Consider the following 19,540-nt stretch of genomic DNA (forward strand, 5'->3'; position numbering starts at 1 on the left):
CCAGGTAGGAAGTTATCTCGACCGTTGCCCCCTTTCTTGACCACAAACACAGGGTTAGGGTTTATGCACAACAACATTCAAAATGGGGTTTATGAGTCGAAATTCTCAACTCAAACACCACGAATGAGGAACGGCACGTTCGTGTTATGTCAGCATGTTAAGCAGTAAAATACATGACAATAACGAATATCGACAATAATTAGGATAAGAAACTCATTTCAGCCGCTATGGCTCAACAGGTATGGAACACTGCAACAGTGACTTTCTGTTTGACTCATTCAAAGTCTCCTCGGGAATTTGGCATAAAAGAGAGACAAGTTACTAACTCATCATAGAGCCGGGCTATTACACGGCTACAGCACAGCTATGCTCTCAGCCCCATAACTGCTCTTGCCTTGTACGAGGCCGGACCTGACCATGTCCTCCTCGCGGGTGAAGATACCTGGCTCAAGGTCTACGACGTCCAGTCCTCCCGTTTGCTCGGCCAGCTCCGGGTGTTCTACTCCCAGCCCATCCACGGCATCCACATTTCTCAGTCTGGCAATGACAGCCAAAAAGAAACGCAGCTGCTCATCTGGGGCGGCCACTCAGTAACCCTCCTCCCGTCCAGCTCCCTTCAAGCTCTCATCGCCGGGAAAACCCCACATCCACCCACCGAGACTCACGCCCCAGACTGGATCTACGACGGCATCATTCTGCCCGCATCCCCCTCAAACCCAAGCGCAGAAGTCACCGGCGCGCTGGTAACAGCCCACAACGAAATCCTGCCCTTCTCCACCCCTCGCCATAACAACGACAACGACAACGACAACACCACCACCACCACCACAACCACCACCAACAGTAAACCCCCACCCCTAACCTTCGGTCCCCTAACCTCCCCCTCTCGCCCCATCCTCTACTCCGCCAACCTCGCCCTCCTCGCCCCCTCCACCCTCCTCGTCGCAGGCGGCACCGTCTTCGGCGAGATCATCGTGTGGAAATACCACGTCGGTGCCGCAGCCGAAGCCAACACTACCACCACCACCAACGCTACTGACAACGCCCGGTGGGAGGTGCTGTTTGTGTTTACCGGCCATGAGGGGTCTGTTTTTGGGGTTAGTGTGTCGCCGGACCTTGGGGGTGGGAGGAGGGTGCTGGCGAGCTGTAGTGATGATCGGACGGTGAGGGTTTGGGATATTTCGGAGGGGGGGGCGTCCCGGTCTGGCGGTTGTGATGGGGATGGGGATGGGGATGGGGGGGTAGTGGTGGGTTTGGATGGGGCGAGGGAGACGGGGTTTGGTGGGGAGGGTGATAATTCGGAGGTGAGGGAAGGTAATGAGCGGGATTCGGACAGGTGTGTGGCTGTGGTGATGGGGCATGTGTCGAGGATTTGGCATGTCAAGTTTGGGAGGGGGTCGCTGGCTTCTGGGGTTGTTGAGGTTTATTCGTTTGGGGAGGATTGCTCACGGCAGAAGTGGGAGTTGGACTTGGATCTCGAGCGGTGGAGCGCGGTCAAGTCGGGGGCTGGAGGGAAGGTAGGGACCCTCCGGCATTGTGGTGCGAGTACGTGTCACAGCGGGAAGAATATCTGGTCTGCCGCTGTGTTGCGCAGGGGAGATGATGAGCCCCTGGTAGCGACTGGCGGAGCTGATGGCAAAATTGTCATCGCGGGGAAGATTAAGGGAGTTGCTTCGGGTTTCGGCACATACGAAGACGTGGATCTCAGTTATACCTTTGACGAGGTACTGCGAAATTTACAAGGCAACACACGGTTAATATCTAAAACCCAGACCGCAAAGAACACCAAGCACGCCTTCCAACGGTACGCCTTTCTGTCGGACACAGTCATGGCAGTCACAGCCTCGGGCAGGTTGTTTCTCGCGACCATGGGAAGCTCTCTCACCTGGGAAGAAGTCGCCGTCCCTGAAACTATCGTTACAGATCTCAAGTCATACAACGTCGTCAAGAGCCCGGCAAGAGACACGGCTGTCCTCGGCAGTGCAAGCGGCAGGGTTTATTTGTTTCGAAAAGGAGAGGTTCGCGAGATAGCCATTCTTCCGGAAAAGATCTCAGACATCATCCTCCTCAATGCCCCCAAGCGTGCTGCCAGCGAGTTATCTTGGTCTGTCCTCGTCAACATTCTCGGCTCTGACCACGCTATTCTCCTACACTTCGACACATCCACCGATACCACAACAATAGACAACCGGAGGATACGACTCGCAGAACACTACATCGTCACCGCAGCCGCCTTTTGCGATGGCACGCTCATTCTCGGGTCCCGCACCGGCTCCTTGACGGTCTACGGTACCGACCCCAACACAGACGACTTTATCCCCCTGATCTCTCGAAAAGACTGCAAGACAAAAGACTCCATCACCTGCATTGTGCCCATTCCGGGTACCCCCTCTGGCCAACCCTCCTTCTTGGCAACCTGCCGTGATGGCAAATACCGCATCTACACGCTTTCCACTTCACCATCCTCGCCAGGGTTAAACCTCCAGCACGAAATCTCCCCACCGCTCAACACCCTCGAGGCAGCCTTCTTCACCACTCCACCCCCGTCTCAATCTCACGATTCTTCGTCACCAGAGCCAAAGTCGGAGTTGATCCTCCACGGATTCTACGGCCCCAACTTCCTCACCTACAACGACTCAACCCGCTCGATCCTCTCCAGCATCCCATGCGGCGGCGCCAACCGGCCGTTTACAACCATCTCCTGCCCCCACGACCCAGGCCGGATGCGCTTCGTCTTTTCCAAGGCGGGAACGCTCCGTGTCGTCTCACAGAGTGCCGAGGCCGAGCGGGTGTTACGGGCTGGCGGGCACGGGAGGGAGGTCAAGAGCGTATCCGCCACCCTCCTTCCCTCTCCCTCTACTCCCTCACCCTCCCACAGCCCCGACCAACAACCAGCCGAAGCAACAACCAGCGCCCTAATCGCAACCGCCGCAGAAGACACCTCCATCCGCATCTGGCGCCACCAACCCCCCGCGACCAACAACACCACCCCAACTCCCACCACCACCACCGAAATGACCTGCCTTGCCATCATCCAAGGCCACTCAGCCGGCATCCAAGCCCTCCGCTTCTTCACCCCCCAACCCCCATCCCCATCCCCATCCCCACTCCCCTCCACCCTTGAATCTTCCTCTCCCACCTCCCAACCTACACCCTCCTCCTCCTCTGCTAAGGAAACCACCTACCTCCTCAGCAGCGCCGGCAGCGAAGAGCTCTTCATCTGGCGCCTCTCCCGCCTCGCCTCGCGTACCTACGACGCCCTCGCCGTCGTGCGCGAGGCCGTCTGGTCCGACGACCACGGTCAAACCACGCCCGACAAGGACCTGCGCATCATGGACTTTGACGTCGCGGGCTGGAACCCGGGTTCGGGTGATGGCGGTGAGGGCGGTAGTAACGGTGGGGGGATGCTGGTCACGATGGCGCTGTCGGACTCGAGCGTGCGCGGCTATGTGTACTCGCCCCCTCGGGACGGGGGTGGTGGTGGTGGTGGTGGTGGTGGGTTTGGGCTGCTGGCGGTGGGGCGGTATACCGGGGCGTGTCCGACGCAGGTGCGGTATCTGAAGGTGGATGGCAGCGGTGGTGGCGCGGGGGAGGTGCATGTGCTGACGGCGTTTACGGACGGGCATGTGGCGGTGTGGAGGACGACTACGACTACGACTACGACTGTGGCGGGCGATGGGGCTGTGGGGTTGTTTGAGATGGTGCTGGTGGTGCGGGTGCATCAGAGCAGTGTCAAGAGCCTGGATCTGGCGGCGGAGGGGCCGGGCCGGTGGCTGGTGGCCACGGGCGGTGATGATAACGCGCTCGGGTTCCTGGATCTCGCGTGGGATGCGGGCAAGGGGGGGTATGTTGTGGTTGGGAGGTATCGGGTCAAGGACGCACATGCGGCGGCGGTTACCGGGCTGTCGGTGGTCAAAACGGGGGCTGGGGTGACAGAAGTGGCCACCGCTAGCAACGACCAGAGAGTTAAGCTTTGGAGGGCTGAAAGGAGCGCCACTAAAGGGATGCGGGTCACCATGCTGGACAATCGGTACAGCTCGGTGGCTGACGCGGGAGATTTGGAGCTCATCGCTCCCGGAAAGCTGATGGTTGGCGGTGTTGGGGTGGAGGTATGGGATGTCTCGAGGGATAGCATAGTAAGCTAGGTAGAAAAAAGCCGGGCATCGAGATCAACGGGGGCAGTGGATGAGATATGCTCTTTACCGTCTACTTTTCTATTATAGACAAGACTTGTCCACCCACGCCCGCTAACCGCACAAGCAACCGATGAAACCGAGCAACCGAGAAACACCAAAAGCACCTTCACCAAGAACCGAAAAACCCATGCATCCGCCGCCTGCAAGGATGATCAGAAGGCCTACTCCTTTTCGTCCCTATACCGCAGTGGCTTCTGTCTTTTCCTAGCCGATCGGTCCACCACGTCATCGTCGTCATCTTCCGCCGTGTCCCCTCGGCTGCCCCGCGTGCTCCCTCTGCTCCCTCTGCTCCCTGCTACCGAAGCCGAGTCACTCATCGGTCGGAACATGTTCTGACTGTATAATCCCGGAGTGTCTGCGACGCTGCCGCTGGTGTTCGCGTCTTCTGCCTCGGCCTCGGCGCCTCTGCGCCTCCGGCCTGCCCCCGAGCCGGAGACCTTGCTACGGGAATCGTTCTTGGGCGTAGACAGGACGTTCTTTTCTGCCCTCTTCGGTGTCGACCTGGATGCTTGGCCCCTCTTAGGGGTCAACTTGTCCGCGTCATCGTTGAGGCTGCTGAGGCTGCTCTGACTCGCATGGGCAGATGTTTTGTGGCCTGGCTTGTGCGCACCCGGTGGGCGATGTTTCGGCTTACGACCAGCGCCGGGCCGGGCGCCACCGCGCTTGGACACTTTCTTGATGGGCTCTGCGGGCGTCGCAGACCCGGCGTCGGACCCCGAAAAGCTCTGACCCGGGTTGAGCATGGCCGAATAGGAGCGTTTCAGGACCCGGCGGCGGGTAGGCGTGGCGGGGTGAGCACTCTCGCCTTGGATGCTGTTGCTCTCGGTGCGGAGCTGCGAGCCCGGGCTGACCTCGTCGCCAGCGTCGGCCGGAACAGACGGTTCGGCCTGCTTTTTCTTCCTACCAGCACCCGGCCGCCTGCCGCCTCGCTTTTTGCGCCGTTTGCGGCCATGGTCCGACCAGTCATCGCCTACGTCGTCGTCCTCTACCACAGGTGGGCCGCCAAACCATGGGTCCTCTTCATCACTACGTCCGTCAGGGGCGAAACCAACGCCTTCGCCGTTCGCCTTGGATGTTGTTTTGCGTGCAGTGGGGCGTTGAGTGGTGTTCTTGCGCTTTTGTCCCGTGGCGCTTCTGTCGCTGCTTTCGCCTGCTTTCTCGTTACTGCGCTCGACGAGTTTCTTGGTGAGGTTGGGGAAATTGTCTCCGTAGTTGAAAAAGAGCTCCTCGCCTGCTTTGATATCTCGGATGGCCAAGAACTTAATCCGGAACTCATGGTTGACATACATGATCCTAGGCATGATGTTGCAGTTGGCGGAGGCATGGTTTATGTAACGGCTGAGATTGCCATACATGGCAGCATCAACCCAGATGCCCTCTTGTTCGAGCAAGGTAAACAGGTACGAAACCTTGTTATCTTCGTCAAAGACGTCACCTCGGCGATGCTCGCGACGTACGCCCTCGTCGTGGCTAATAAGCTCGCCGGTATACTCGATGACGAACTCGTCTTGAGCAATATCTTCGGCGGCGAAGAGGCCATAGCCGCATGCCTCGAGCTGTGACTTGCCGAGTAGGACCGCCTTCGGTGCTCCACGTTGCATGGCAACGTTCTGGCAACCCGTAGAGTGCAGTTGGTCGTCGTATGCATTCTCCGGGTCGGCCCTCTCCCTGGCGCCACAACCTTTACATAACATAGGATCGCACTCCCGGTTGAGTTGCACACATATGCAAGGCTTCCCTTCCTTTTGTCGCTGGATACATGTCTTGCCAGACGAGTGGCAGGCGCATCCGGTGAACTTCAAAGAGCACTCCTCTGCGGTGCAGAGGCAGAATCGCTCGCAGAGTACCGGGTGGGAGCCGGCCGACGCGCAAGGGCAACCGTTCGCTGCGGTACAAGGTCCGTCGTGGTGACATGGCGCGAAGAGTTCACGCACAGCATGCTCGTGGGTGATGGTGGCATCCTGCCAGTCGCCCAATAGTTGCTTCTTTTTGCGGTCGTACCACGGTATCGCCTTGGGGGGCTTGAGGTTCTCGGAACGCGGCTCGACGGGGGGCAGAGTCAGGTCCAATTCCTGGAGCTTGCGGTGGACATCCCAGCAGTAGCGCCCGAGCACGGCGCCAACGAAGCACTCGGCTCTCAACGTCGGGCTATGGCCAATGGACGCAAACATCCATTCGAGAACGCTTACATCATCTTCGGACCAAGGTTCAACGTCCTGATCGGGATCGCCGGTATTATAGCTTCGGTAGCACTGGTTCCTGCAAGGTTGATGCGTCGGCCTTTGAACTGCGCCGTTGGCCTGGCCGGTCTTCTGGGCCTCGAGTTGCGCTGCCCACTTACTACAGAGGGTCGGGGCGAGCCCTCCGATCTCTTCAAGCGAGAAGCATCGTTTCTGATTATCTCTCTCAATTTCACCGTGCTCACAGTCGTGGCTGAAGCATATGAGACACCCCAGGGTAGAGTAACTCCCCAGCGATTCCACCGTCTTTTGCATCAAGGCCTCATCACGAGGCTTTTGCGAGCTTGGCCCGTCCTTTGCCCTCTTGTTGTCCAGGATGGGCTCCACGGACTTGTCCAACATCAAAATGTCGCGCAGGGCTACACGCCTGTAGCTCTTCTTATCATTGAATACGCGGTCAAAGGCCTCGGTAAAGAGCTTTGCTCCCCGCACCGCGTGAGGAGAACCGATGCCCTCGCTGTGTGTGTCGAGCAAATTCGATTTCTGCTGCGGTGTGATTGCGTCTTCGTTCTGAGGCTGGTTTGCCATGTAGCGGATGAGCGTGGATTTTGTGCAACCGTCGATGGCCAGCTTGCGGAGCCATGGATCGAGGTACGGGGCAAGGGTCGCTGCGTATTCATTCTGCGCCCTCTTTGCCAGCTTCTGTGCGCGATTCTGAGGCTGGAAACCGGATTGGTTGTCGAGGCTCTCGAGGTCCCTGAGCCAATTGCTGTACTTTTGTTCCTCTTCCGAATTCGGGTCGACGTCGCGAAGATGGGGGACGAAGTTTAGCATCGAGTTCGGCGCGAGAATGTTCTTGCGGATTTCCACGTGGTGGAACCGGTATCCCGGGACAGGTTCCTTGTCGGGTTTGATACAGAGGACAGGGACCAGAGCGCGGCGCCCGTTGCCCCTTGATTTTCCATGCTCTCCGCTGTGTTGCTACGAGAGGGTTAGCATTTTCAATGGCCTCGACCTTGCAGTTCGGATGGCCACTCGCCTTAAACTTCACACCCATGGTTTCTATCTTCGCCGGCGGCGCAGCAGTGCTGTCGAGCGCTATTGATTGCATGCTGGCGAAATGATCGTCCTTGCTGAAATGGCTGGGCTGGCGAGCCTTCTTTTCAGCTTCTTCGAGCACATAGTCGACTAGTCGCGCATGGCCTTGGCCGACTTGCTCCGAAAGGTCGACGAGGGCGCTTGTTATCTTGTCGACCGTCCAGCTCACCCGCTTTGGGGTCTGCATGTTGGGCGTCTGGTGGCCTCGGGACGGTCGAATTGAGGGTTGCGGGGTAGGAGGTCGTTGGTGGGTGGTGGACTTGATGGTGGGAGGAGGAGATTGAGAGTCGCGTACTTCATCGCGGATAGAAAAGCGGGTGCCCCGTGATGGAGTGTCATCGCTGGCTCGTGCGGACCTGCGAACAGGTGACGCATCGGGGGTTCGTCTCTTCGATCCGACCGACGACAAGGGGCTCCGTGCCCTGTCTGGCTTCGCAGTGGAGAAGCCATTACGCAACTGCGACTTCGACGCCGATGAAAATGATCGCGATGCTTGAACACGGTCGTCATCTGTCGAATTGAGCGAGATTGGGCGACGTGCTGCGACCACGACTTCGTCGGCAGTCAAACAGCCCTCGGAGGACGACGTCTCCATGGTCAAATCGACCACATCGCCGAGAACAGATGCCATGGTCCTTTTCGCATATCCTGTTATTCCCTAACCTACTATGTATTGTCTGAACCCGACATGCAACCGATCTCCTTGCCACCTCTTATTTTTTTTTCGGGGTCGGCAGCGGGTTTGCACGGGTTCGATTGAAGCAGACAAGGTTGGGTCAAGATCGTTTGATGGTTACGCCTCACCGGCAACTGGTTTCGCGCATGGCTTCGGATGTTGTTGGATTGTGAGGCGATGTCAAGTCGGTAGCTACCTAGTGACGGACGGTTGGTGGTTGAAGAGCGGGCGGTCGGCGCTGCGGCTTTGCTGAGGTGATCGCCGTGATCCTCCTCAATTGCAACCAAGACGCGATGCGATGTTGAAGGGACGCGATTTCTTGGCTAAGAGCCCAGTGATAGCGCACGGGCCAACTCATTCAACCAATTCAGGGACGGAATTTACAGTAAGCGAGGTAAAGTACCGTACGATGCGTCTTTGGTGTAACTTTGACTTTTATCGATACCAGGAAGTCAACTGCCAAGGGAGAGACTGGCTAGCAAACACACAAACTGTTGAAGGATGGCGGCAAGATAAAAAGACGGTCGCGCAAAACTGCAGATACGCATCCTAGGTCATCAATTCCACACCTAGCCAAAGTGTCCAAAATACTCTGCGCCCTGTCGCTCTCAAAGCCATGATAATCCACCCGACACGTGTGTCTGGCCAGGCCCAGGTCCGCCCCCACTGAGCTGCACAGCCCACCATGCGACAGGCGTGGTTGCACGGCGACGTCATTTGGCTAGCGTCGCATAAAACAACCCAGTTAACCCAGTTACCGCCTGATCCGTTCTCATTTGAATGCCTGCTCCCGTCGCAACACTCAGGCTTGTCCTTTGTTTCGAAAACGTCCGACAGACTGGGACATTGAAAAACTTGCACGACACCCGCTACACCTCCGACCTTTCCGTCGTGTCTGCGCAATTGAACCTATCTTCGTCGCCTAGCAACGTCGCACGTCACCAAACCGAGATTCCCTTCCCCCCAAAACCACAACCCTTTGCGCAATCGCCATGCATCGCACATACTCTATGCGCGCTACGCGCGCCCCAACTGCCTCCCAGATCCAGGTACGGAATGGCCTCTATCATGTGCGATTGACGAACCCGATCTCGCTGACCGGGAATGTACACAGAACCCGCCGCCGCCACCATCTACTACAAAGTCTGGCCGCCTCTTTGGCCGGGGAGGATTGGGTGAGTTGCGCCTAGCGAAGCTACTCATGGTTGGGCGTTAACAAGAGAGGTTCAGGACATGCCCTCCGCCGAAACGCTGCCGGTGCCTTTGGGCCCGACCTCGCCAAAAAGCTGACGCAACTCGTCAAGATGGAGAAGAACGTTATGCGGAGTCTGGAACTAGTGGCCAAGGAACGGATGGAGGTTGCCGTATGTGATCCCCCGGCTGTATTGCTATCTTGACGGCCCGCTAAGACACATTGCAGCATCAACTCTCAATCTGGGGCGAGTCCGGCGACGAGGATGTTTCGGACGTTACAGATAAGTTGGGCGTATTGCTATATGAAATCGGCGAGCTCGAAGACCAATATGTCGACCGATACGACCAATACCGCGTCACCATGAAGAGCATCCGGAATATTGAGGCGTCGGTACAGCCTAGCAGAGATAGTACGTACTGGATAGGGAGCCGTGCGGAGACGGGGATACTGACATACGGCCAGGGAAACAAAAGATCACGGACCAAATCGCCCAATTGAAATACAAGGAACCCAACTCCCCGAAGATCGTCGTCCTCGAGCAAGAACTTGTCCGGGCGGAAGCCGAGTCCCTGGTCGCCGAGGCACAGTTATCCAACATCACGCGCGAGAAGGTTAAGGCGGCATACTCGTACCAATTCGACGCCCTGCGCGAGCACTGCGAGAAGGTAGCCATCATCGCGGGGTACGGGAAGCACCTCCTGGAACTGATCGACGACACCCCCGTGACGCCCGGCGAGACACGGCCAGCATACGACGGCTACGAGGCCAGCAAGGCCATCATCCAGGACTGCGAGGATTCGCTCACCAACTGGGTCACGCAGAACGCGGCCGTCTCGTCCAAGCTCTCGACCAGGGCGCGCACGCTATCGCAGCGCCGCCGCAACAACATCAAGGCACGCACCGAGGGGCAGCTGCAGGGCCACGGCCACGACCTGTCCGCGCAGGACGCCCCGCTCAACGACCGGGACTCGTGGGTGCCCGCGGGCCAGCACGAGTATGTGGAGGACGAGGAGGAGGACGGCGAGGAGGACGACCTGGACGCGCCGAGCCATTCCGCCGTGGACACGGAGGCGAGCTTGAACGGCGAGCATCGCGGGCGGAATCATGACCCGGTCATGGCTTAGCATGCACAATGACTGGCGTTGGTCGGCCAACGTTACTAGGGGGGTATTTCACTAGGATTGGATCTTTCGGCTGGGACATGGCGACCGAGTGGCGGCTTGACGGTGGAGTTGGGAGAAAAGCCAGGGGACGGGACAATTCATTTCTAAGTTGGCAGGCTGGATTTATTGCGGGAGACAAGCCCTTCCATAAGGACCGTTTACGCGTAATAGGTAATGAATAACGGGCAATGGATGGTTTGATGATCTACGGGGGACGGGGTCTTGGGAGTCCAAGAGAAAATTAGTCTACCGAATAATTACCGGTGGCCCTTTTGTGTAACCAGCAGCGTGATTACCGGGCGGCAGCAGACTCGGGTATGCACAGAGCTATGTATACAAAAATTGACCGGGCGTTGTTGTGCCTTCGCTCCGGTCGCCTCCACAATGGAGGTCTGGGAGAGGTATGCTCGGCAAGCACAAACCCTCCTCCCGCCCAGTTCGGGCAGCCATGAAACATCCACCTCGAGTTATTCAACCACCCATCATTACAACCAACCCCTAACACACAACAAAACAACATCTAGATCTCGCTCTCTAGCACAGCACAACACGCCCCTTCCTCAACCGGGCATTCACCTCTCGGCATTCACCCCAGTCTCCCGCCCCTTCACCTGGCTCAGAAACTCATCCACCTCAACTTTGACAATATACTCCCCCGGAATCACCAGCATGCCCATATACCGGCTCTCCATCTCCACCGGCTCCTTCTTCTCCACCTTCTGCTTTCCCTTCCTCACTTCCTCCGCCCTGGCCTCCTCCGCCGCCTGAGCCTCTGCCGAACCACCACCACCGGAACCCTCACCGGAACCATCGCCAGAGCCGCTGCCAGAACCGCTGCCGGAACCACTGCCGCTGCCGCTAGCGACTCCTTTCTTCCCGCCGCTGCCGCTGCCGCCGCCGCCGCTATCGACGTCAGTGTCATAGCCGCCGGTGAACCTTCCCTCAAAGTCCTCGAAGCCCATCGACTCGATGGACGGCGAGACGATAGAGACCAGGGGCCGGCGGCCGTGCTGTGGGTGTTGTAGTTGGCGTGGGAGGGGCTGGCGGTACTCGTAGGCGTGATGTAGGACGATGCTGGCGAGCTGGGGGCGGTTGTGAGTACTTACCTAGGGGTTGTGGGGGGGGGGGGGGGGGGGTGATGGATGGGGTGGGATGGATGAGGTGGGAGAGGGGGTGCTTACCATGTCGACGCATTTGAAGGTGCCCCAGTACATGCGCGAGTCGTTAACGGTGACGCGGAGCTTCCTGTTGAGCATGGAACGGAGGAAGTCCAGCTGCTCTTCCCTTCCTTCGATGGTTTGCTCTGGGTCTGAGGGGGGACCGGAAGAGCCCGCGGCGGAAGTGGTGGAGGACTTGGAAGTGCTCATGGTGTGGATGTGTATTTAAATAATAGCGAAAACAACCTGGTTGTGGTTGTAGCACTTCTTGTGTGGAATATGGAAATGCAATTTTGATGAATTGCATGCACATTCGAGTTCCGTGTGGGATGGAAGAGAAGGGGGATTGCTGCCTTTATATAGGTTGGGAAATCAGCGCAGAATCAAGCACGGGCATCCCCGGCCGCACGTCTTTTTGCTCTAAATTGACGAGGGTCTGCGTCATTAAGGTATGTCCAGTCATAGAAAGGCCTTACAGTAAGAAACAGAATGTCTGAGAGCTGACCGAGCCCGTGATTGGAAAAATGAGCTGGGTTGCCCCTGGGTTTGACCGAGCTTCAACGACCGAGCTCGGGGACGTGATGCGGGCTTCGGCCGATGCGATGCGGGCGATGCGGGAGATGCACCCGTGGGGGGCATGGCGGCGGACGGTTTTTGTGGGCTCGATGCGGGGACCCGGGGCCCAGCCAGGCTGTCGGAGAATAAAGGGCCAATCAATACCGTGTTCCCACACTAAACCAGGCAGCCGAGCAAGGGTCCTTCTCAAACATGGAAGCAGTCATCGGATCGATGATAAACCGCCTTCTCCATCTTTCATCTCGACTTTCCATCTCGACTTCTTCATCTAAAAGCACGACTTGAAATATGGCACCACTTCTCCCCCAGAATTACCGATGAAAGGCCGTGCGGGCTCTTTAACCCCCTGTTTCGACGGCCCAACCAAGGTGCATGGACATTTTATTTCGTACAAGCACCAAATAGTGAGGTCATCAACAAGCTCCTAACGTTTTTAAACGCCACCATCCATGGGTGTGCAAGGCCTTTGGACCGTGGCACAACCCTGCGCACGGCCGACGAATCTCTCGACCCTCAACCGGAAGCGCCTTGCCATCGATGCTTCCATTTGGATCTACCAGTTTCTCAAAGCAGTCCGCGACAAGGAGGGCAATGCCCTGCGAAATAGCCATGTCGTCGGCTTCTTCCGCCGCATCTGCAAGCTGCTGTGGTACGGCGTAAAACCCGTCTTCGTTTTTGACGGTGGCGCTCCAGCTCTGAAACGCGCTACTTTACAGGGTCGCCGGAGAAGGCGTGAGGGTCGTCGCGAGGATGCCACTCGAACAGCAGGAAAGCTGCTCGCCGTGCAGATGCAGCGCATGGCCGAGGAAGAGGAAGAGAAGCGCAAGAAACGTGCAGATGCTGCGGCCGGAGAGGTCGAGGAAGAGCAGGAGCAGCTCCCAAGCATGGATCAGATCGTGTACGCGGATGAGCTGGGCATGTCAAAGCAGGAACGCCAAAAGAACAGGAAATTCCATAAGCAGGATGCCTATCACCTCCCGGAACTGCAAAATGGCATCGAAGGCATGGGCAAACCAAACGATCCCCGTATCATGAGCATCGATGAGCTGGAGGAATATGCGAGGCAGTTCAACGACGGCGAGGACATCAACCTCTACGACTTTAGCAAGATCGACTTTGACGGAGAGTTCTTCAAGAGTCTGCCGCCCGCTGACCGATACAATATTCTCAATGCTGCCAGAATCCGTAGCCGTCTCAGGATGGGCCTGAGCAAAGACCAGCTCGACGGCATGTTTCCGGACCGGATGGCCTTCTCGAGGTTCCAGATTGAGCGAGTCAGGGAGAGAAACCACCTCACGCAACGCCTAATGTACGAGATGGGCATGACTGGCACCGACCTGACCATGGCCGTCAACCGCGTCGCAGGTGACAGGACCCGCGAGTACATCCTTGTCAAAAACGAAGGGGCCGAAGGAGGCTGGGCCCTCGGTGTCGTCAGCAAAGACAAGGATAGAGGCCAAATACACAAGCCCATTGACATTGACGCGTTGGAGTTCCAGTACCAAAAACAAAATGATGAGGACGAGTGGGAGGACGAAGACTTTGAGGATGTTCCGATTGAGGGCCTGAATAGGCTACCTAAGATCAGGGCTACCGAGGTCGAGGAGTCGCTTTTTGTTGATAACGGCGAAGCCACCCTCTTTGAAAACGAGGATGCTCTCCAAGGCGACGAGGACGAAGACCTCAGCCGCGCCATTGCGCTATCACTTCAGAATCAGCACAATGTCGGCAGAGGGGATGACGATGGTGAGGCCGAGGGTTTGGACGAAGAACTCGAGGATGCACCGGCGCCTGAATGGAAACAGAAGGCAGCCGAGGCACCAAAGCCCATTGTCAGCACCAGCGGGCGGATGGTGGCCCACATCGTGAACAACCGAGCGAGCGCTGCTGTTCCCCGGCGCCGGGACAGCGGAAGCAGCGACAGTGACGTCGATCTACAGTCCGCATTAGCAGCCGCGAGGGCAAAGCAGCCAAGAGTACAGCCAGTTAAAAAACCAGCGCCGGCACCTGTCAAGCCTAATAATGTAAAGAACCCCTTCGATGGGCCTCTTCCATTTGAAAAGCTCAATTGGCAAAGTGCGTTTGGCGGGAGGCTCGCCCCCTCCTCGACAGAGAAACCCAAGGAGCATCAGAAGCCGCAAGATGTCGAAACTGGTGATCTCGAAGCCGTATCTGATGAAGAGGCTGGAGGGTTTGAGAAGGAGTCTTCAAGGGACAGGGCTGTCGCCGGGGCGGACGACAAACCACGCCCGCTGCCTCCATGGCTCACGGACGACACCGATATCCGAGAATCTGTGAGGAAGCAACAGCAGGCGTTGGAGAGGCAAATGAATGAAGATGATGAAGAATTCGAGGAGCTGAAGTTTGGTCAAGACGACGTTATCGAAATCGAGTCCTCGAGCGATGATGGGAGCGATATTGAGATCCTAGATGCCCCGCCCCCCATCGAAGACCCCGTTATCAAGGAACCTGCAGTAAACCTTCTTTCACTGGAGGACGGTACTCCTCCAGAAACTAGCCAGATTCCGGTCGAGCCCGAAATTCTCGACACTACTATAGGTGCGGACACAACAAGCCAAGAACCCACAGGCACCGGCGATCAAGAAGCCCGGGAGATGCCTGTCAAGCCCACCGTGGATGATCCGGAGGATGACGAAATGGAGTTCGAGGATGTAATCGTGTCCGCTGGACCAGAGCAAGCGGCTGAAGCGCCTATTGACGACGCTCGTATGGCCGAAGAGGCCCGCATTGAAGCAGAGCTTTTCGGCGAAGGAACGCCTCCTCCAGCACAACAAATAAGAACCGAAGGATTGGCATTGCCCCACGAGGGCTCCCCCATAGATCCAGACGCGCCCGGCCCTGAGGAGTTTGAGGACTTTAGTGACCCAGAGGAAGAAGAACTTCTGGCACAGATGGCTGAGGAGGCCGAAGAACATGCCCGGTTCGCGAGTGAGCTGAACAACAAATCCCAGCGTGAGAACCAGCAAGCCTACGAACAAGAACTACGAGCGCTCCGTGCCCAGCAAAAGAAGGACCGGCGTGACGCAGACGAGGTTACCCAGGTTATGGTGACTGAATGCCAAGCTCTTCTCACCCTCTTCGGCATCCCGTACATCACCGCACCCATGGAAGCGGAAGCGCAGTGCGCCGAGCTCGTCCACCTAAACCTCGTCGACGGCATCGTGACCGACGACTCGGACACCTTCCTCTTCGGCGGCACGCGCGTCTACAAGAACATGTTCAACGGCAACAAATACGTGGAATGCTACCTCGCCAAGGACCTCGAAACCGAGCTCTCCCTCTCCCGCGAGCAGCTCATCTCCCTCGCCCAGCTCCTCGGCTCCGACTACACCGAAGGCCTACCCGGCGTAGGCCCGGTCACCGCCCTCGAGATCCTCTCCGAGTTCCCCGGCGCGGACGGCCTCTCCGAGTTCCGCGACTGGTGGCAGGACATCCAGAACCGCGGCCGGCCCAAGGAGGCCGACGCGGCCTCGCCCTTCCGCCGCAAGTTCCGCAAGGCCCACGCCACCAAGCTCTTCCTCCCGCCGGGCTTCCCCAACCCGGCCGTCGCCGACGCCTACCTCCAGCCGGAAGTCGACAGCAACACCGAGCCGTTCCAGTGGGGCGTCCCTGACCTCGATGGCCTGCGCCACTTCCTGATGACCACCATCGGCTGGGGCCAGGAGCGCACCGATGAGGTGCTGGTGCCCGTGATCAGGGATATGAATAAGCGGGATGTGGAGGGCACGCAGAGCAATATTACTAGGTTCTTTAGTGGGAGTGTGGGGGCCGGGGCGATGGAGGCGTTTGCGCCCAGGCAGCGCGGGGCGGGGGGGAGTAAGAGGATGGCGGATGCGGTTAGTCGGTTGAGGGCGAGGACTGGGGTTGGAGGGGGTTCTGGGCTGGGGGATGTTGTTGAGATGCCGGTTGCGCCGCCGCCGGGGCCGAAGGGCAGGAGGAAGCGTAAGGCAAGGGCGCCGGTGGCTGTTGATGATGATCAGGAAGATGGTGGTGATGGGGTTGAGGGTGAGGACGGTGAGGAGGAGGAGGAGGAGGAGGGAGCGGGTTCTAAAGCGAAAGGGAAGAGAACGAGAGGTGGGAGAGGAAGGGGTCGAGGCAAGAAGGCGAGGGCGTAAATATACAGCAATACTACGTCTTACCTACTCTTGGTGTACATTAATCACCGGGCATTTGTGGTCAATCACAACGGGTGCCATTCCCCGAACTCCGAACTTCGTCTCGGCTCGCCTCGGAGTCTTGTACGGTCATGTGGAATTGGTACATGTACCTAGCAAGCGTGGGGAACCTACGTTCCCCCATATTCCTTTGTGTTAAAGGATCATAACCACAACCCTCATACACAGCATCACGGTCATTTTGGGATGAGGCATTGTGTAAACACAGTTACTCAATGTCGTGTACCCAGAGTGATTAAAAAGGTCGACTCATTCGTTGATACCTAGGACATGATGATGCCAATGTTGCTTTCCACTATCAACACATCAAAGTCTCCTATTACGTTAATAATCATGCATAGATCTCACCAGTACATAAACAACTCCACTTCCTACTTTACTTTGTAGCCCTATCACGCGATCCCATTATTTACTCTATACGGCTTTTGATCCGTGTTTTGCCATGGCCATTGGTCATTTAGCATCATACACCTCCGTCTGAACTCGGTAACGGGGGTGATACAAGCAGTTGACTGTACCAAGCCCCTGACACATCTCTAGTTCTGTGCCTTTGTTAAGTATATAAGGGCTCCTGTGGCCCCTGCCCGTATTGGGAATCTCTCCTTTCGTTGCAAATATCCCCTGACTATGCGGGAACTACCCTCATCGACACAACTCATTCCTGTCCTGCATACAAACGAGACATTCACATATCGACAACGATGAGAACCCAAATCACCACCGCCATGCTGGCCATGGTCGGTGCGGCCCACGCTGCCGTCGCACCCCTTGTTTATTCCGCCGCCCAGAAGCTGTGTGAGGGAAAGTCGGTTGAGGAAAAGGGCAACACGTACTGCCAGAAAGTTCAACGCATCTCGTACGAGAATATGGGCGTGGGCAAGGGAGGCTCGTACAACGAAGTTGTCAACATGGACCAAAAGACTGGGAAGTGCAAATTTCAACCCGCTACGTTCTCAGGGCCGCTAGCACCCTTTGTTGATCCGGTAAGTCCTCTGTCTTTAGCATAGTCTCCGACTCGGAAAGGGGCTGACCGGGAATAGTTGTCCCTCCACTTCCGCGGACCACTCAACTTGAAGCAGGTTGCCGTATATACGCTTGAACCCCCCAGCAACAAGGCATCACAGACGCAAAGCAAGTCTACCAAAGCTACTAGGGGTATCAAGGCGAGAGCAGCCAACATCGGTTATGGGCAGCACCGTGCTCCACACCTCGAACACTATTACAACGCATTCATGAAGGGGTTCAACAACGGAACACACTGGAGACCTCCGATCAACGACCACAGAAACCACACGGGCGATAAACACAGCGAGGTGTCAGTCTCGATGCCTACTGGTAGCAGCTCGCGGCTTGAGATTTGGAAGTTACCTCCTACATCGACGCTTGACTCGGCCACCAAAAAGAACATAGAGACTGTGATAATTACTTCCACAGTCATTATGACAGTCGATACTACCCTAACGTTGGATAGTACTGCTGCTGCTACTACGACTAATACCGGGGCGTCGGGCTTTGTGATGGTGACCGTAACGGTCACTAGTCACGTTACCCGCACATCTAGGATCGGGGAATATAACGAACAGGACAGCGGAAGTATCGGAACACCCACTCCATCGATGATCACGGTTGTTTCTAACATGGGTTCCTCCATAAGCACCATGCCAGCGGGAGTGGGTGGCTCGGACACGGCTTTCTCAACGACGTCGATGGCCAATGTTGTTTCGAGTCCCAGCATCCTGACCAGCATCGTCTCCAGTGCTTCGGGAACAGGGGTCGGAACACTTGTGCAGTCCTCAAAGCCCGCTAGTTTTGGGTCCAGCGCACCGGCCAGTGCTATCTCGAGCCGTCGACGGTGCTCGAAGTCGATAGCGCCTTCGCTGTTGACGACTGGTCTCGCTTCTACTTCCAGCTCCAGTTCCAGCCCCAACTTCAGCTCGGCACCGAGTACTAGCCCTGCCGCCCACACTAGTTCTAGCATTGGCTCTAGCTCCAGAACGAAATCATACAGTGTCGTTCCCATCAGCGGCCCAAGTTCCGTCCCCGCCCCTATCCCGTCCAGCAGCCCCGGCGGGAGTAAAAAGAGTTCTCAGTTTGTCCGCACCGGTTACTACAACGCGGAGCAGCAAAAGGCTGAGGGCGTGATGTTTCTCGGTAACTATGGTGGGCAGGGATCCGGTAAATGGACGCCGTAAGTACTCTTCCACCCCCATGCTATCATCAGCACTCATGACTAACAGTCGACAGAACCTTTGGCAACACTCTCTCATACGTCAACGCAGACGGCACTGGTGGCGCCGCAAACGCAACCACACTCAAGGACACGACCCTCCTCTCCTCGAAAGAAGTCGCCCTCTTCACCGACGAGCCCTGCGACGGCTCCTGCGGATACGTACAGAACGGTTCAGTGGCATACAGTAAGTCCTCCCCTTCCTATACCATAACAACCCCCTTAACACCCGTTTACTAACCCGGCACCCACCAACAACAGAGGGCTTCGACGGCCCCTCCAAGATCTTCCTCCTCGAATTCTCCATGCCCCACACGACCACGCCCCCCGTATCAGGCAACGCCACCTCCCAAGGCTACGACCAACCCGCCATCTGGCTCCTCAACGCCCGCATCCCCTACACCGCACAGTACCGTAAGCCACTCCCTTCCTTTCTCTCTCTCTACCACCCCCCCAACCCCCCCCCAACCCCCTTTTCCCCCCTCATAATCAACCACACCCATATCCCTTAAACTAACCAACACCACAGACACCTGCAGCTGCTGGTCCACCGGCTGCGGCGAGCTCGACATCTTCGAAGTCCTCTCCCCGGGCCACGACAAGGCCAAGACGACGGTGCGCGCGACCTACCAGGGCGGGGATCCCAACTGGTTTGAGCGGCCCGTGGATGCGAGCAGGCCGGTAAGGCTGGCCGTGGTATTTGATGGGCAGAGGGGCGCGGTGGAGATCATGGTGCTGGGGAGGGGGGAGGGGGATTTTCCGGAGGTGCTTGCTGCTGGGGGGAGGGAGGGGGTGCGGGGGTTGGGGGATGGGGATGGTGATGGGGGTGGTGGGGTGGGGAGTTTGTATCGGATGGGGGGGTGAGTGGTGGGTGCG

General features: G+C 57.4%; 5 protein-coding genes across 5 annotated transcripts; 3 read left to right on the plus strand and 2 right to left on the minus strand.

Moving 5' to 3' along the window:
* Positions 1 to 227: 227 nt before the first annotated feature.
* On the plus strand, positions 228 to 4,251 carry B0H64DRAFT_449392 (WD40-repeat-containing domain protein; the record flags this gene model as incomplete). Its single annotated transcript, XM_062807089.1, has 4 exons — positions 228 to 239; positions 360 to 1,163; positions 1,422 to 1,517; positions 1,566 to 4,251. The coding sequence occupies 4 exons, from the start codon at positions 228 to 230 to the stop codon at positions 4,143 to 4,145; spliced, it is 3,492 nt and encodes a 1,163-aa protein (XP_062664382.1). The 3' UTR covers positions 4,146 to 4,251.
* B0H64DRAFT_334469 (uncharacterized protein) lies at positions 4,179 to 8,428 on the minus strand. The gene is made up of 2 exons (XM_062801104.1): positions 7,416 to 8,428; positions 4,179 to 7,357 (listed from the first exon to the last, which is right to left on the minus strand). Exons 1-2 carry the CDS (start codon positions 8,103 to 8,105, stop codon positions 4,358 to 4,360), a joined length of 3,690 nt encoding a protein of 1,229 aa, XP_062664383.1. The 5' UTR covers positions 8,106 to 8,428; the 3' UTR covers positions 4,179 to 4,357.
* Positions 8,429 to 9,005: 577 nt separating this feature from the next.
* B0H64DRAFT_25815 (Eisosome component PIL1-domain-containing protein) lies at positions 9,006 to 10,681 on the plus strand. The gene is made up of 5 exons (XM_062799985.1): positions 9,006 to 9,199; positions 9,265 to 9,325; positions 9,381 to 9,514; positions 9,571 to 9,754; positions 9,808 to 10,681. Exons 1-5 carry the CDS (start codon positions 9,143 to 9,145, stop codon positions 10,467 to 10,469), a joined length of 1,098 nt encoding a protein of 365 aa, XP_062664384.1. The 5' UTR covers positions 9,006 to 9,142; the 3' UTR covers positions 10,470 to 10,681.
* A 95-nt stretch (positions 10,682 to 10,776) lies between these two features.
* On the minus strand, positions 10,777 to 12,032 carry B0H64DRAFT_25853 (uncharacterized protein). Its single transcript, XM_062799986.1, has 2 exons — positions 11,690 to 12,032; positions 10,777 to 11,590 (listed from the first exon to the last, which is right to left on the minus strand). Exons 1-2 carry the CDS (start codon positions 11,873 to 11,875, stop codon positions 11,081 to 11,083), a joined length of 696 nt encoding a protein of 231 aa, XP_062664385.1. The 5' UTR covers positions 11,876 to 12,032; the 3' UTR covers positions 10,777 to 11,080.
* A 460-nt stretch (positions 12,033 to 12,492) lies between these two features.
* Positions 12,493 to 19,528, plus strand: B0H64DRAFT_421849 (uncharacterized protein; the record flags this gene model as incomplete). Its single annotated transcript, XM_062805541.1, has 6 exons — positions 12,493 to 16,336; positions 16,606 to 16,635; positions 17,119 to 17,420; positions 17,478 to 18,625; positions 18,682 to 18,851; positions 19,194 to 19,528. The coding sequence occupies exons 1-6, from the start codon at positions 12,691 to 12,693 to the stop codon at positions 19,526 to 19,528; spliced, it is 5,631 nt and encodes a 1,876-aa protein (XP_062664386.1). The 5' UTR covers positions 12,493 to 12,690.
* Between the last annotated feature and the right edge of the window lie 12 nt (positions 19,529 to 19,540).

This window comes from Chaetomium fimeti (assembly GCF_033439085.1).
Source record: "Chaetomium fimeti strain CBS 168.71 chromosome Unknown B0H64scaffold_1, whole genome shotgun sequence".
Classification (NCBI taxonomy): Eukaryota; Fungi; Ascomycota; class Sordariomycetes; order Sordariales; family Chaetomiaceae; genus Chaetomium; species Chaetomium fimeti.